At 45.4% G+C, this 14035-nt stretch overlaps 1 protein-coding gene and 2 non-coding genes across 3 annotated transcripts; all 3 read left to right on the plus strand.

Annotated features, from left to right (window-relative positions):
* DKC1 (dyskerin pseudouridine synthase 1) lies at nt 1–14023 on the plus strand. The gene is made up of 15 exons (XM_024240464.3): nt 1–335; nt 2253–2320; nt 2798–2884; nt 3200–3291; nt 3501–3685; nt 4322–4386; nt 4581–4707; nt 5631–5761; nt 6171–6314; nt 7738–7858; nt 10110–10228; nt 10928–11031; nt 11523–11601; nt 12513–12650; nt 13126–14023. Exons 1-15 carry the CDS (start codon nt 77–79, stop codon nt 13192–13194), a joined length of 1788 nt encoding a protein of 595 aa, XP_024096232.2. The 5' UTR covers nt 1–76; the 3' UTR covers nt 13195–14023.
* Nucleotides 5857–5988, plus strand: LOC112131159 (small nucleolar RNA SNORA36 family). Its single transcript, XR_002913298.1, has one exon. It is a non-coding gene; the product is annotated as a small nucleolar RNA SNORA36 family (small nucleolar RNA).
* On the plus strand, nt 11329–11454 carry LOC112131166 (small nucleolar RNA SNORA56). Its single transcript, XR_002913304.1, has one exon. It is a non-coding gene; the product is annotated as a small nucleolar RNA SNORA56 (small nucleolar RNA).
* Nucleotides 14024–14035: the final 12 nt, after the last annotated feature.

The following is a 14035-nucleotide window of genomic DNA, read 5'->3' on the forward strand; positions in this document are numbered from 1 at the left end:
AGACGCCAGGCTGTCGGGGCGGGAGGCACTCGCGCTTCCAGCCTGGGCCAACCAGGCTGGTTGAGGCTCGAAGCGCATGCACGGTCTCGCCCGCCGTACTGGCCGAGCCAGCAAATCGCATTGCGCGGACGACCAGCGCGCGCCTCGGATTCCGCCCCCGGGATGGCCCCGCCCCCTCCCGCCCCGCGGCAAGGCACGCACAGGTCGGTGCGCGGGTGGGTGGGTCCTAGCAGCGCGGCCTGACGGGACCAAGGCGGCGGGAGTCTGCGGTCGTTCCCTCGGCTGTGGACCGGGCGGCACGCACGCGGTGCGGGGCAACATGGCGGATGCGGAAGGTAAGGGCTGCAGGCTTCCGGGCCGTGCTAACTCCGGGCGACTCGGGGAACGGGGGTGGGGGGATGGTATCGGGGCCCGCGCACGGCTCCCTCTGGTTCCCGCCGGCGTGTCGGCCTCTTCACCGCCCGGCCTTAAGCCGGCCTTGTCGCTCGGCCCTGGCTCCGTGGCAAGGGCGCGAGAGTGGGAGCCCCTCGCGGTGACTTGGCATGATGGGGCTCGGCCCTCTCACATCCCTGGGGTCCGGGTCGCCGTCGAAAGACATCTGCAGTGCTGCCCACCCCGTGGTGGCGGGGGACGTGGCAGTGTCTGTGCTGCTGCCAGTCCGGACGCCGCCGTTACAGCTCCATGCGACTAGGGGAGCAAGGGTAGTGGAAACGGGCCGAGAAGAAAAGGAGCCGAGGGACCCCGGAGCAGGGATAGAGCTCCGAATTGCAAGAAAGTTCTAGAGGCCACAAGCCCGCGGGGACAGTCGAGTGGTCGCTTATGGAACTTTCCGGCCCCCTGCGTGAGCGCTTCTGTGGGATGTTTAAGCCCTGCCATAGCCACGTGGTGAACCGGAAGGGAAGCCGACACGTGCAGTAGCCTGCAGTCAGTTACCAGCCATGCGACCCATACATTTGGCCTTACACACTTTGTTTTCTCGCTTACCTACGGATATACGTTCTAAGAAATGGGTCGTTAGGCGATTTCATCATTGTGTGAACATCAGAGGGCTCTTACACAAACCTAGGTGGCATGGGCTACTACACACCTAGGCTGTATATGGTGTAGCGTATGGCTCCTAGGCTTCAAACCTGGACAGCATGGTACTGCGCGGAATGCTGTAGGCAGTTGGGACACAGCGTTGAGAGTTTGTGTATTTAAACATGTCTAAGCAGAAAAAGGACAGTAAAAATATAGCACGGGGCCGGGCGTGGTGGCTCAGGCCTGTAATCCCAGCCCAGGCTGGCGGATCACCTGAGGTCAGGAGTTGAAGACCAGCCTGGCCGACATGGTGAAACCCGTCTCTACTAAAAATACAAAAAAATTAGGTGGGTGTGGTGGTACACGCCTGTAATCCCAGCTACTCGGGAGGCTGAGGCAGAATTGCTTGAACCTGGAGATGGAGGTTGCAGTGAGCCGAGTTCCTGCCACTGCACTCCAGCCTGGGGAAAGAGTGTGACTGTCTCAAAAAAAAAAAAAAATTATATATATATATATGTGTGTGTGTGTGTATATATGTGTATATTATATATGTGTATATTATATGTATGTATGTTATATGTATATAGTACACAAGGTTATAAGTGGTGCACCCGTAGAGGAGGGCACTTAGCATGAATGGAGCTTGCTGGGCTGGAAGTTGCCCTGGCTGAGTTCGGTGACTGAATGTGAAGGCCTCAGACATTACACTACTGGAGACTTTATAATCTGTACACCTAGGCTACACTAAATTTATAAAAATATATTTTTCTTCAGAATAAATCAACCTTAGCTTACTGTAACTTTATAAACTTTTTACTTCGACTATTGTAATAATACTTAGCTTAAAACAAACACATTATTCAGCTGTACATAAATATTTTCTCTGCTTCTATCCTTATTTAGGTTTTCTATTTAAAAATTTTTTAATTTTTTTCTTATTTTTTTGTTAACTAAGACACAAACACAAACACAGCACACACAGTAGCCTTGACCTACACAGGGTCAGGATCATCAAGACATCACTAGGAGACAGGAATTTTTCAGCTCTGTTATAATCTTATGGGGGCCACCATCACATACGCAGTCTGTCCTTGCAAAACATTATGTGGCATGTGACTGTAATTGTAGACCAAAAACCCGTTTCCTACCTGCCCTAATTTCGGTCTTTATTTTAAACTCTTGTTTCATTTATTCTTGGGGAAAATTCCCAAATCCTGTGTTTGTTTTTTTAGTAATTATTTTGCCAAAGAAACATAAGAAGAAAAAGGAGCGAAAGTCATTGCCAGAAGAAGATGTAGCCGTGAGTAGTAATGTGTTTGACTTCACTTTGACTAAAAAGAAAGTTTACTTAAATAACAAACTAAAGGAAAGAAGTGTTTTTAAAGGTTTCCAGGGAATGGGCCAGCATTGGTAGTCATTGTGTAGATTCGAAAAAGCACTGAAATGACACCACCCCAGACAGTCCAAGTGTCCTTCAGGCATAGCTTACTAAATGGTGCTGGTCTTACCAACTGCTGTGTCTGAATTTCTCTTCCTTATGCCACCCACAGACCCACCATCCCCGTTTCTCTTTAAATGTTTGGACCCATCTTAGTGGCATTTCACTTCCCCTCTGTACTCCTGGTTCATTTCTTCTCTCTCTTTCCCTTGGAGGTCCCAGTGAAAAGGCATAAGAAGCCTTGTTTTCTGTTTAAAAGGCATACATTTCCGTGTCAGTAATGGAATTGTTCAAAATCGGGTGGGAAGTTTAATAGGTTATATTTCTGTCCTGTCGAAGGAAATACAACACGCTGAAGAATTTCTTATCAAACCTGAATCCAAAGTTGCTAAGTTGGACACGTCTCAGTGGCCCCTTTTGCTAAAGGTATGTGGTTAAAATCGTGCATCAGGTGAATGCCTGCTTTTACGTTATTTCCAAGTGTTAAACAATTGATTGAGAATGCTTACTGCTGGCATCCTTGACTTTAGGAAATGCCCACTGATACAGTTTAAAGCAGGATTCCTTAAGGTATCTGAAATGAAGAACCAAGTTTTTAAAAAATTCGCAGTGCACTCAATACTGTTGTAGAATACATGTCCCCACAATGTTAAATTGCTAAGTTTGTAAACAGTTCTCAGTTTTTTTTACATGTGCTCACGACATGGTATTTTTGTTTTGTGTTGTGTCGTTGCTTTGTAGAATTTTGATAAGCTGAATGTAAGGACAACACACTATACACCTCTTGCATGTGGTTCAAATCCTCTGAAGAGAGAGATTGGGGACTATATCAGGTAAGTGTCAGGAGGAGGCACTGTGCAAACTTACTTTCTTTTGAAAATGCTTTCACATCAGCTGTTCAGGAAGGCAGTGGCATGCCAGAATAGCTTTGTCTTGAATATATAACCTGTACCCACAGTGAATTATTTTTGTTTTTAACTCTTCAGATTTGTTTCGTTGGAGCATAAGAGTGGGTGATACATTAATTTTTTTTCCATTCCAGGACAGGTTTCATTAATCTTGACAAGCCCTCTAACCCCTCTTCCCATGAGGTGGTAGCCTGGATTCGACGGATACTTAGGGTGGAGAAGACAGGGCACAGTGGTACTCTGGATCCCAAGGTGACTGGTTGTTTAATCGTGTGCATAGAACGAGCCACTCGCTTGGTGAAGTCACAACAGAGTGCAGGTATGTGGGAGAGGGAGGGAAGGACTGGCTAGAGTGGAAAGCTTTCTGTATTTCCCTTCTACGTTTTGTCTGCTGGAAACTATTTCTTCATTAAGAAAAAAAAAATCCTAAAACAAGGATATTGTTTTGGTTTCTGTGTACGTTCTGTCCCCTGCCAGATCTTGGTGGTCCACTCTTTTTGGAATTTCACGTCCTAAGCATGTATTCATCAAGCTGACTGGATCCATTTGTAGCCTGGAGGCAGATCTCTGCCTGGGTTCAGCTCTCAGCTTGTCACTCCAGGCTTCTCACTCTGACTCCAGGCTTCTCACTCTGTGCTACCGCTTCTGCCTAAAGTATCCTTCGTTCATTTTTATCTCTGAAAAGCCTGCTTATCTTGCAAGGCTTTTTCCAGGCAGGTTCTACACTGGGTACTCCCAACTGTCCCTGTCAGTACATTGAATTCCCAGTGAGAAAGTGTCTTCATTCTTTCCCACATCATCACCATGAAATCTCTCTTAACGCAAATTTTATAAAAACACAAGGTCAAACTGCCGCTTTTCCTGCTGTGCAGAATGGGAGTGACTGAGCATATAAGAAATACGGAAAACAGAAAACTCAGTGGCCACACCTGACTACTCTTTTGTCATTTTTCAGGCAAAGAGTATGTGGGGATTGTCCGGCTGCACAATGCTATTGAAGGGGGGACCCAGCTTTCTAGGGTAAGTCTGCAATTGTAGGGAGGACACCCTTTGTTGACTTGGATCTCTGAGCCCCTAAACATCTGGAGATGGGTTAGCTGTCCTGACTGACTCCTTTTGTGCCCTTTTCAGTCGGCTGCCGCAGCCAGCCTGGACCAGTGACTGCACATGTACATTCTGATGAGGTGTTTGTTTTCGTTTGTGTTTGTTCTTAGGCCCTAGAAACTCTGACGGGTGCCCTATTCCAGCGACCCCCACTTATTGCTGCAGTAAAGAGGCAGCTCCGAGTAAGGACCATCTACGAGAGCAAAATGATTGAATACGATCCTGAAAGAAGATTAGGTGGGTCATTAGGCCTGTGAGTGGGTATGAACACATTCTTCAGGATTCTGTTCTCTTGTTAAAAGTAGACGCCCTTGAAGTTGAAGACTTTCTGAAACCTGCCCTACAGCTGGGATATTGTCTGTGGGCGATAGTTTTTGTTATCTTTCGTTGAAAAAGTAAACAGTGCCTAGTAAAGTGAGATGGCTTTTACACCTTTTATGATGACTGCTTCTGCTGGAATTGAAATGTTTACATTCTGCATTTGTGTAGTTCGGTGCTTTGTTCAAAGGTAAGTGTTTTCACCAAAGTATGTTTTGCATGTGTTTTTTATTTGTTGCAATTTTGACTGCTTAGAAGTTTCTGTTGTCAGAAGTAAATTTAAGACAATGCCTATTTTCCTCCCATCCATGAAACATACCATGCTGAATATACCTGCAACTTGTGTTAAAAATTCTGCTAATACCAGAATTACAGATCTTTTTTTTTTTTTTTTTTTTTTTTTTTTTTTGAGACGGAGTCTCGCTCTGTTGCCCAGGCTGGAGTGCAGTGGCGCGATCTCGGCTCACTGCAAATTCCGTCTCCCGGGTTCACACCATTCTCCTGCCTCAGCCTCCCAAGTAGCTGGGACTACAGGCGCCCGCCATCACGCCTGGCTAATTTTTTGTACATTTAGTAGAGATGGGGTTTCACCATGTTAGCCAGGATGGTCTCGATCTCCTGACCTCGTGATCCACCCGCCTCGGCCTCCTAAAGTGCTGGGATTACAGGCGTGAGCCACTGTGCCCGGCCAGAATTACAGATCTTTACAGCAAATGCTTATATTTTAAGAAGTGTGTCTGTCACCTCTAGTCTTGGTGGCTCAGATGAAGGATAACTGCATTTCTCAACCAGTGATGTATTTACAGTAGGTGCTGCTTTTCTTTTGTGTGTGTGTATCTTAGGAATCTTTTGGGTGAGTTGTGAGGCTGGCACCTACATTCGGACATTATGTGTGCACCTTGGTTTGTTATTGGGAGTTGGTGGTCAGATGCAGGAGCTTCGGAGGGTTCGTTCTGGAGTCATGAGTGAAAAGGTATGTGTTATGGGGCTAGAAGTTTTAGAGCTGGTTCTTACCATCTGCCAGCCTTTGATGGCACTCCACTTGCTTCATGTCGTGGGAAAGACGCTTTCCAAAGTGTTGAGTTCAGTCCAGGGCAGCTTCCCTGTTCTGTTAATTAAACTTTGGGACATTAAAATGGGCTAAGGGAGATGATTGGGTAGAAAGTATTATTCTATTCATTTGCCTCCCAGCCTACAAAAATGCCTGCTTGGGGTCTGATACTTCAACGGTTAAAGATGCCTGGAAGAGCCAGGACTGAGGAGGCTGAAGACATAATGAGCTTGGACTAGTAAACAAGTGACATTCAGTTTTAGGAAGTTTGGGGTCTGATGGGCTGAAATACAAATAAACTGAATTATTTTCATACATGGCTGCTTTTCAGGACCACATGGTGACAATGCACGATGTGCTTGATGCTCAGTGGCTGTATGATAACCACAAGGATGAGAGTTACCTGCGGCGAGTTGTTTACCCTTTGGAAAAGCTGTTGACATCTCATAAACGGCTGGTTATGAAAGACAGTGCAGTAAGTTCCGGGTTAGGAGTTTGTATTTGGACAGAACATACTCTAAAGATGAGGCTTGCTCTTTTTATTGTTTTCCTTGGGTTTTGTTTTATTTTTTTCAAGTCCAAACCAAGTATATTAATTTGAAGTAAAAGTTTAGTGGTAGGCATACTTAAAAATAAGGCACATTAGGCTGGGCACAGTGGCTGATGCCTATAATCCCAGCGCTTTGGCTGAGGCAACAGGATCACTTGAGTCAAGGAAGGAGTTTGAGACCAGCTTGAGCCCAGGAGATCAAGGCTGTAAGCTGTGTTTTTATGATGATCAGAGAGTTGGCCTTTTATAAATTAAAACATTGTTTTTTTCTCTAACTTGAGGGATAAAAATTTCTGGATATTTAAAATGTTTGTATTTGGTAATTATTTATATTCAAATCTTGTATAGATGTTCACATTTCTTGTATGTGTATAGGCTGTAATAAATACTGAAAGATGGCACCATAATAGTTGAAAAAACTCAGTCACAAAACAGTGGACAACATAAATGTGATGTCCTCTCCTTATCAAACCACTGGCTTCTGGGTGAATGTAAAGGGAGGAGAGAATGTGATCAGCAAAAGAGGTCTAGGTGAGTGGAGATGGTATGAGGCAGATGGGTGCATTGGGTACCATTGAACCTCTGGAGAGGTAGCCTTAATTTGTACCCACTGACCTATAAATTCTGCACCAAGACTTGTGTGATTGGTTCAACAGGCCTCAGTAATCTTGTTTTCAAGTTCTTTAAGAGCCTGTTATTGCCTGGATCTCCAGTAAATCTATTCTTTCTCCTGATAAGGAGGAGAGAGGAGTAATTAAGGAATGCCAAGGCTATTTTTATGTTTAAAATGAAAATACGGACCACGTGCGGTGGCTCACACCTATAATCCCAGCACTTTGGGAGGCCGGGCGGGGCAAATTGCTTGAGCTCAGGAGTTTGAGACCAGCCTGGGCAATATGGTGAAACCCTGTCTCTATTAAAAATACAAAAATTAGCTGGGCGTGGTGGCGCATGCCTGTAATCCCAGCTACTTGGGAGGCTGAGAATCACTTGAACTCGAGAGCTGGAGGTTGCAGTGAGCCGAGAACGTGCCACTGCACTCCACACTGGACGACAGAGGGAGGTTCTGCCTGAAAAAAAAAAAAAAAGAAAAGAAAATACCTGTGAGTCTCTAGAACCTGAAAACCTGAAAGTCTTCTTTACTACTTTTGAGTCATGTGTGTAAAGTACGGAGAGTGGTGCCTAGCTCTTCTGAGTCCCTTCATGCCCCTTGCAGCTAGTGGGCTATAAGTGCCATCCCTGTGTCCTGGTGTCAGGCCCCACTCCCTTGTTGTCCTCCTTTACTCTGGTGTGGGAGTGGGGTGGAGGGCAGCAGCTGGGCCCCTTACACATGGTGCCATCTCTGCAGGTAAATGCCATCTGCTATGGGGCCAAGATCATGCTTCCAGGTGTTCTTCGATATGAGGACGGCATTGAGGTCAATCAGGAGATTGTGGTTATCACCACCAAAGGAGAAGCAATCTGCATGGGTAAGAGGGGATGTTTATTTTTTAAATTGTAAATGTTTGTGGTTACATACTGGGTGTATATATTTATGGGGTTCATGAGATGTTTTGATACAGGCATGCAATACATAATAATCACATGATGGAGAATGGGGCATCCATCTTAAGCATTTATCCTTTGTGTTACAAACAATCCTATTTTACTGTTATTTATCACCTTAGTTATTTTAAAATATACACAAGTTATTATTGATTATAGTCACCCTGTTGTGCTGTTAAATAGCAGGTCTTACTCGTTTTGTTCATTCTTTTGGTTTTTTGTTGGTGGTGGTGGTTTTTTTTTTTTTTTTTTTTGAGACAGTCTTGCTCTTTTGCCCAGGCTGGAGTGCAGTGACGTGACCTCGGCTCACTGCAACTTCTGCTTCCCAGGTTCAACCGATTCTCGTGCCTCAGCCTTCCGAGTAGCTAGGATTACAGGTGCACACCACGACATCTGGCTAATTTTTTGTATTTTCAGTAGAGACGGGGTTTTGCCATGTTGGTCAGGCTGGTCTCGAACTTCTGACCTCAGGTGATCTGCCCTCCCAAAGTGCTGGGATTACAGGTGTGAGCCACCATGCCTGGCCTGATTTTTTTTTTTTTTTGGTACCCATTAACCATCCCTACCTCCCTGCCAGCCCCCCACTACCCTCCCAGTCTCTGGTAACCATTCTTTTACTCTTCTCTGTCCATGAGTTCAATTGTTTCGATTCTTAGCTTCCACAAATAAGTGAGAACATGCAATGTTTGTCTTTCTGTGACTGGCCGATTACACTTAATATAACGATCTTCAGTTCCATCCATGTTGTTGGAAATGACAGGATCTCATTCTTTTTTAAGGCTGAATAGTAATCCATCGTGTATATGTACCACATTTTCTTTATCCATTTATCTGTCGATGGGCACTTCAGTTGCTTCCAAATCTTGGCTACTGTGATCTCTTTGATAACACTGATTTCCTTTATTTGGGGTATATACCCAGCAGTGGGATTGCTGGATCCTATGGTAGCTCAATTTAGTTTTTCAAGGAACCTCCAAACTGTTCTTCGTAGTGGTTATACTAATTTACATTCCCACCAACAATGTACAAAGGTTCCCTTTTCTCCACATCCTTGCCAGCATTTGTCATTGCCTGTCTTTTGGATATAAACCATTTTAACTGGAGTGAAATGATATTTCATTGTAGTTTTGATTTGCATTTCTCTCGTGATGAGCGTTGAGCACCTTTTCATATGCCTGTTTGCCATTTATTTGTCTTCTTTTGAGAAGTGTCTGTTCAAATCTTTTGCCTGTTTTTTGATCGGATTATTAGATTTTTTTCCTATAGCACTGAGTTCCTTATATATTCTGGTTATTAATCCCTTGTCAGATGGGTAGTTTGCGGATATTTTCTCCCATTCTTATGCATATGGATATCTAGTTTTCCCAGCATCATTTATTGAAGAGACTGGTTTTTACCCAGTGTATGTTCTTGGCACCTTTGTCAAAAATGAGTTAAATGTAGGTGTGTGCATTTGTTTCTGGGTTCCCTATTCTGTTCCGTTGGTTTATGTGCCTGTTTTTATGCCAGTACCATACTGTTTTGGTTATTGTAGCTCTATACTATAATTTGAAGTCAGGTAATGTGATTCCTCCAGGTTTGTTCTTTTTGCTTAGGATAGCTTTGGCTATTTTGAGTTTTTTGTGGTTCCATATAAAGTACCAGTGTTTTTTAACTCGTGAAAGCTTAGCTACTGTTGGATTGTCTCTTAAGACTTTAAATGTTCTGCGCACTCTCTTAGTGAATGAACCTTAGAGCTATTCATTTAATGGGTCTAATTTGTACCAGAAGTAAGCATGTCATCAGGATTCCTTAGCTCTGTGAGCAGGCGAGGCAGCCACGGCCTATGGACAGCAGCAGAAAAGGAATCCTTAAAACTTCAAAGGTTCTGTGGCCCCAAAGGGAGTGTGCATGCCATTCCTATAGATGTCTTGAGCTGCAAGCCTGTTATGTGTATCGTTAGGTGCTTTGGTTAGGTGTTTTTTAACTTGAGAAGTTTAACGTCATTTCAAAGGCCTCCTTCTCATAATGGAGTATTTCCTCCATATGCACATCCTGAGCAAAGGTAACCCCAATTAAAGTAGTAGCTCAGAGTTTTAAAAGTTTTAAAGTGGCATACAACAGTAGAATTGGGGCTCATCAATTATCATTTCTTTCCCCCTTCAAATAATTCTTTTCTTTATTCAATGCCTGTAGCTATTGCATTAATGACCACAGCGGTCATCTCTACCTGCGACCATGGTATAGTAGCCAAGATCAAGAGAGTGATCATGGAGAGAGACACTTACCCTCGGAAGTGGGGTTTAGGTCCAAAGGTAAGTGGTACTGGGTTGCGTGTCCTGCCAGGTTCTTTTGTTTGGCATTGTTGAATACTTGGGCAGCTCTTGGTGTATTTCACCACCACAACCTTGTATTGTGCTGGGCTCTGGGTTGTCGATGAGTGGAAACAGGCCCTGTCTTGGGCCTTAGAGATTTCAGTCTAATGAGGGGAAGCAGTTGGGCATTACTTACGTAATCACACAGTGGAATGGCGAATTTCATGCACGTTGGTGGCTACCAAGGAGTGCAGAGAGGTGTCTGTCACCTGGAGTGTCCACAGTGGTCAAGGAGTCTGGCTTAGAGATTTCAGTCTAATGAGGGGAAACAGTTGGGCATCACTTATGTAATCACACAGTGGAATGGTGAATTTCATGCACGTTAGTGGCTACCAAGGAGTGCAGAGAGGTGTCTGTCACCTGGAGTGTCCACAGTGGTCAAGGAGTCTGGTCAAGGGATCGTCTGTTAAGCCACACCAGTGTGAAGAGTGGGTTATAGGTGTTGGTGAAGTGAAGAGGGGAGGGGTGGCTACGGTGGGGACGTATGTCTGCAGAGGCTCTCACTAATAAGCTTTGTGACATTCAACAAGTCCTGTGTGTGTTGGAGTTAGTGGGCAAATTTTGAATGCTCTGGAGAGGAGTTTGAGGTCCTGCTGAGAATACATGTATTCTAATGTTGACACCTTGATGTTCCACCAGGCAAGTCAGAAGAAGCTGATGATCAAGCAGGGCCTTCTGGACAAGCATGGGAAGCCCACAGACAGCACACCTGCCACCTGGAAGCAGGAGTATGTTGACTACAGGTGAGGGCAGGATGTTTCAGAGCCAGGGGTGGGTAGAGACGGCACACTTGCTGCCTTGATGCAGGAGTACGTCAACAACAGGTGAGGATGGGAGGGTAGAGAGAGCCCACTTGCCATCTGGACGCAGGAGTACATGGACAACAGGTGAGGGACAGGTGAGCATGGAGGTTGTAGAGCCCAGGGGAGGGGTAGTCACTTGGTTTGGGGCAAACTTGCTAAATGCGGGACCACAGGAACCAGCTCTTCGGCTCCCGTGAGGTTTTGGCTGCCCAGGCCAGTTAGGGGTGTGGGCCTGCACGGCAGACAGTTATCCCTTTCTAGTCTGGCTCGTGGGACTGTAGAGGGAGTCAGTCTGTAACAGTAAGTGGTGAGTTCTGTCCAGCGTCAGTATTTTGATGGTGGCTTTAGACTTGCCAGATAACACGACATAACATCAGTACTGCCCTGGAAAGCCATTCAGTGAATTTGACCTATTGCTACCTCTTTTTCAGTGAGTCTGCCAAAAAAGAGGTGGTTGCTGAAGTGGTAAAAGCCCCGCAGGTAGTTGCCGAAGCAGCAAAAACTGCGAAGGTGAGTGGCATGCTGTCATCAGTTTGGAATGTGCTTAGGGAGATAATCCTAAGAGGCACTGGCGTTTGTCTTACTTTGTGACTGTCTGTAGTCCAGCCATATACGCTAGCATCAGAGGTGCAGCGCATACACAGGTAATGCTGCCTCATACCCTGGGGTGCTTGTTTGGGCTCTGCAGGCTCCTCTGATTTGTATTCTCTGTCGTATCTGCTGGGAGGAGGAATGTGGGCTCAGGAATCAGACTGGCCTCGACTCCTACCTCAGCTATGGCGGCAACACAGTGATAGAATGGGTGGTGGTGTGTGTGTCAATTCTGGCCCCTGCCCTGGGTCATGGTAGGACAGATGTGTTGAAATCAGAGGCCATGGCTGTTGGACACTCGAGGCCATACAAAATTCAGCAGAGAGCAGAATTGCATCTTAACCTGGCACCACCCAGGGTTGAAAGAGTTAGTCAAGCATGGGTTGGCAACTCCACCCCATGGAGCTGCTGGCATTAGAGCACAGAATGACAGGTCTGCACTCAGAAACTGGGGGCAGTACTGAGTATCCTACACAGGCTGTGTGGGAGGAGCTTCTGACTTGTCAGATGTGAATTCCTGCTTTGCCTGCTTTCTGTGAGAGGTCCTTGCAGTCATGAGAGAAACAGCTCCTCCGGGCCTTTCCACCCCAAGCCCTGTGCTGCTGCTGTGCTCCTTCTCTCGTGCCTGCCTCAAGGCTTCTTGGATTTGGGGGATGAGACTGTCTTCAAATCCTCAGTAAACTAAGGCCCTGTCCGGGTTCGTAGTCAGAAAACGTCCTGTTGGATTCAATTGGGATCTTTCTTGGTGCCTTGCTACCTTTTGACTCACTGAACCTTTCTTGTCCATTATTGCCCAAGAGCTAACACTTAACCAATTGCTTTCATCTCAGCGGAAGCGAGAGAGTGAGAGTGAAAGTGATGAGACTCCTCCAGCAGCTCCTCAGCTGATCAAGAAGGAAAAGAAGAAGAGTAAGAAGGACAAGAAGGCCAAAGCTGGTCTGGAGAGTGGGGCCGAGCCTGGAGATGGGGTGTGTGGAAACACGTTCAGGTTCCTTGGGCTGGCTTAGTCTCTGCGTAGGGAAAGAATTACCCAGGTGGTACCAGCTTTGTTACTCTTCTTGGAGGAGCTGTGGCCTGGGGGTGGGGTGCCACCAAGTGCCTTTAGTGCTTCCCCATGTTCCTGGAGTGCTTTTGCCCTCCCTGTGGAATGGACAGATAGAGGCATCCGGCCTCTACCACTTATACTTAGAGCTCTATTGAAGGTGGGTGGAGAGGATGTGTAGGATGGTGATCTGAATGTTTCCACTTCCAAAAGTAGACCACTAGGGTGTCACTGAAAGGTTCACAGAACTTTGTGGTCACATGCAGTATTTAACGCAAAATATCCTTACAGGTCCTGAAAAAGGCTTGCTTGAATGTGGACCTTTACCAGATTTCCTTCTGGGAGAGTCATAGCTTTGTTAGTGGATGGTATCTATGAGCTTTCATTCTCTTTCTTTCTAGGACAGTGATAACACCAAGAAGAAGAAGAAGAAGAAGAAAGCAAAAGAGGTAGAATTGGTTTCTGAGTAGTGAAGGCCACTTGAAGCATTGTGTCCAGCTGGAGGAGAAACTAAAGCCTTATTGAGAAAACATGTTATAGATCCTTTTGTTGCTGAGAGTGTGGAACATAGGTCCTAGACAGGGTGAAGAGTTCTGGCACATTGTAGCTGCTACTTTGAGACCTCGGTGATGTTACCTGGTGTGGTCATCCCATCTTGTCCTGTTTTAAGGATATGGGTGATGAAAGATGAAAGAGGCAGAGTTTATCCCACTGACTTCTCTGTTTTGAGTTGGGAAGCCTCGCCTTCAGACCCAGTAACTGTCTGCAGCTGTCTGCTAGTGGTTGTCTTAACATCGTAGTCCTAGTTTGCATTTTTTTAATCCCCTCTGTTTAAAAGGTTTGTAAAACAAAACAAAAAACTAAGTCTGCTCAGTGAAATGGTGTAGAACCCTAAATAAGTGGTAGAAGAGTGTCACTGAATTTTGTCTCTGAATTCAGTATAACTGAGTTTTGTCCATGCTGGTGTCTGGGTTATAGGCCTGATGGGCCTGGTAGTTTTCCATCTTGTTCTGGCCTAGAGGTCAGTCCTTTGCACTTCCTCAAAGCTTGTGTACAGTGCTCACCTAAATCCATCTGACTACTTGTTCCTCTGCCCTCTTGTTTTAGGCCTCGTTTACTTTTAAAAAATGAAATTGTTCATTGCTGGGAGAAGAATGTTGTAATTTTTACTTATTAAAGTCAACTTGTTAAGTTTTTTATGTATTCCTGTTGGGTTTTCTTGTTGATCTCATGCTAGCAGAGCAAAAATTGTGAAATATTTTGATTAAAAATCTAGGGACCTTTATGTCCTATTTGAAATGTGATGCTTTT

Source organism: Pongo abelii, chromosome X (assembly GCF_028885655.2).
Source record: "Pongo abelii isolate AG06213 chromosome X, NHGRI_mPonAbe1-v2.0_pri, whole genome shotgun sequence".
Taxonomy (NCBI): domain Eukaryota; kingdom Metazoa; phylum Chordata; class Mammalia; order Primates; family Hominidae; genus Pongo; species Pongo abelii.

Bases quoted from the DNA above. Each gene is read 5' to 3' on its own strand.
- DKC1 (XM_024240464.3), top strand. From the start codon at position 77: ATGCACGGTCTCGCCCGCCGTACTGGCCGAGCCAGCAAATCGCATTGC. The intron at 336-2,252 runs GTAAGGGCTGCA...TTGTTTTTTTAG, and splicing joins CAACATGGCGGATGCGGAAG to TAATTATTTTGCCAAAGAAA. The intron at 6,315-7,737 runs GTAAGTTCCGGG...CCATCTCTGCAG, and splicing joins TGGTTATGAAAGACAGTGCA to GTAAATGCCATCTGCTATGG.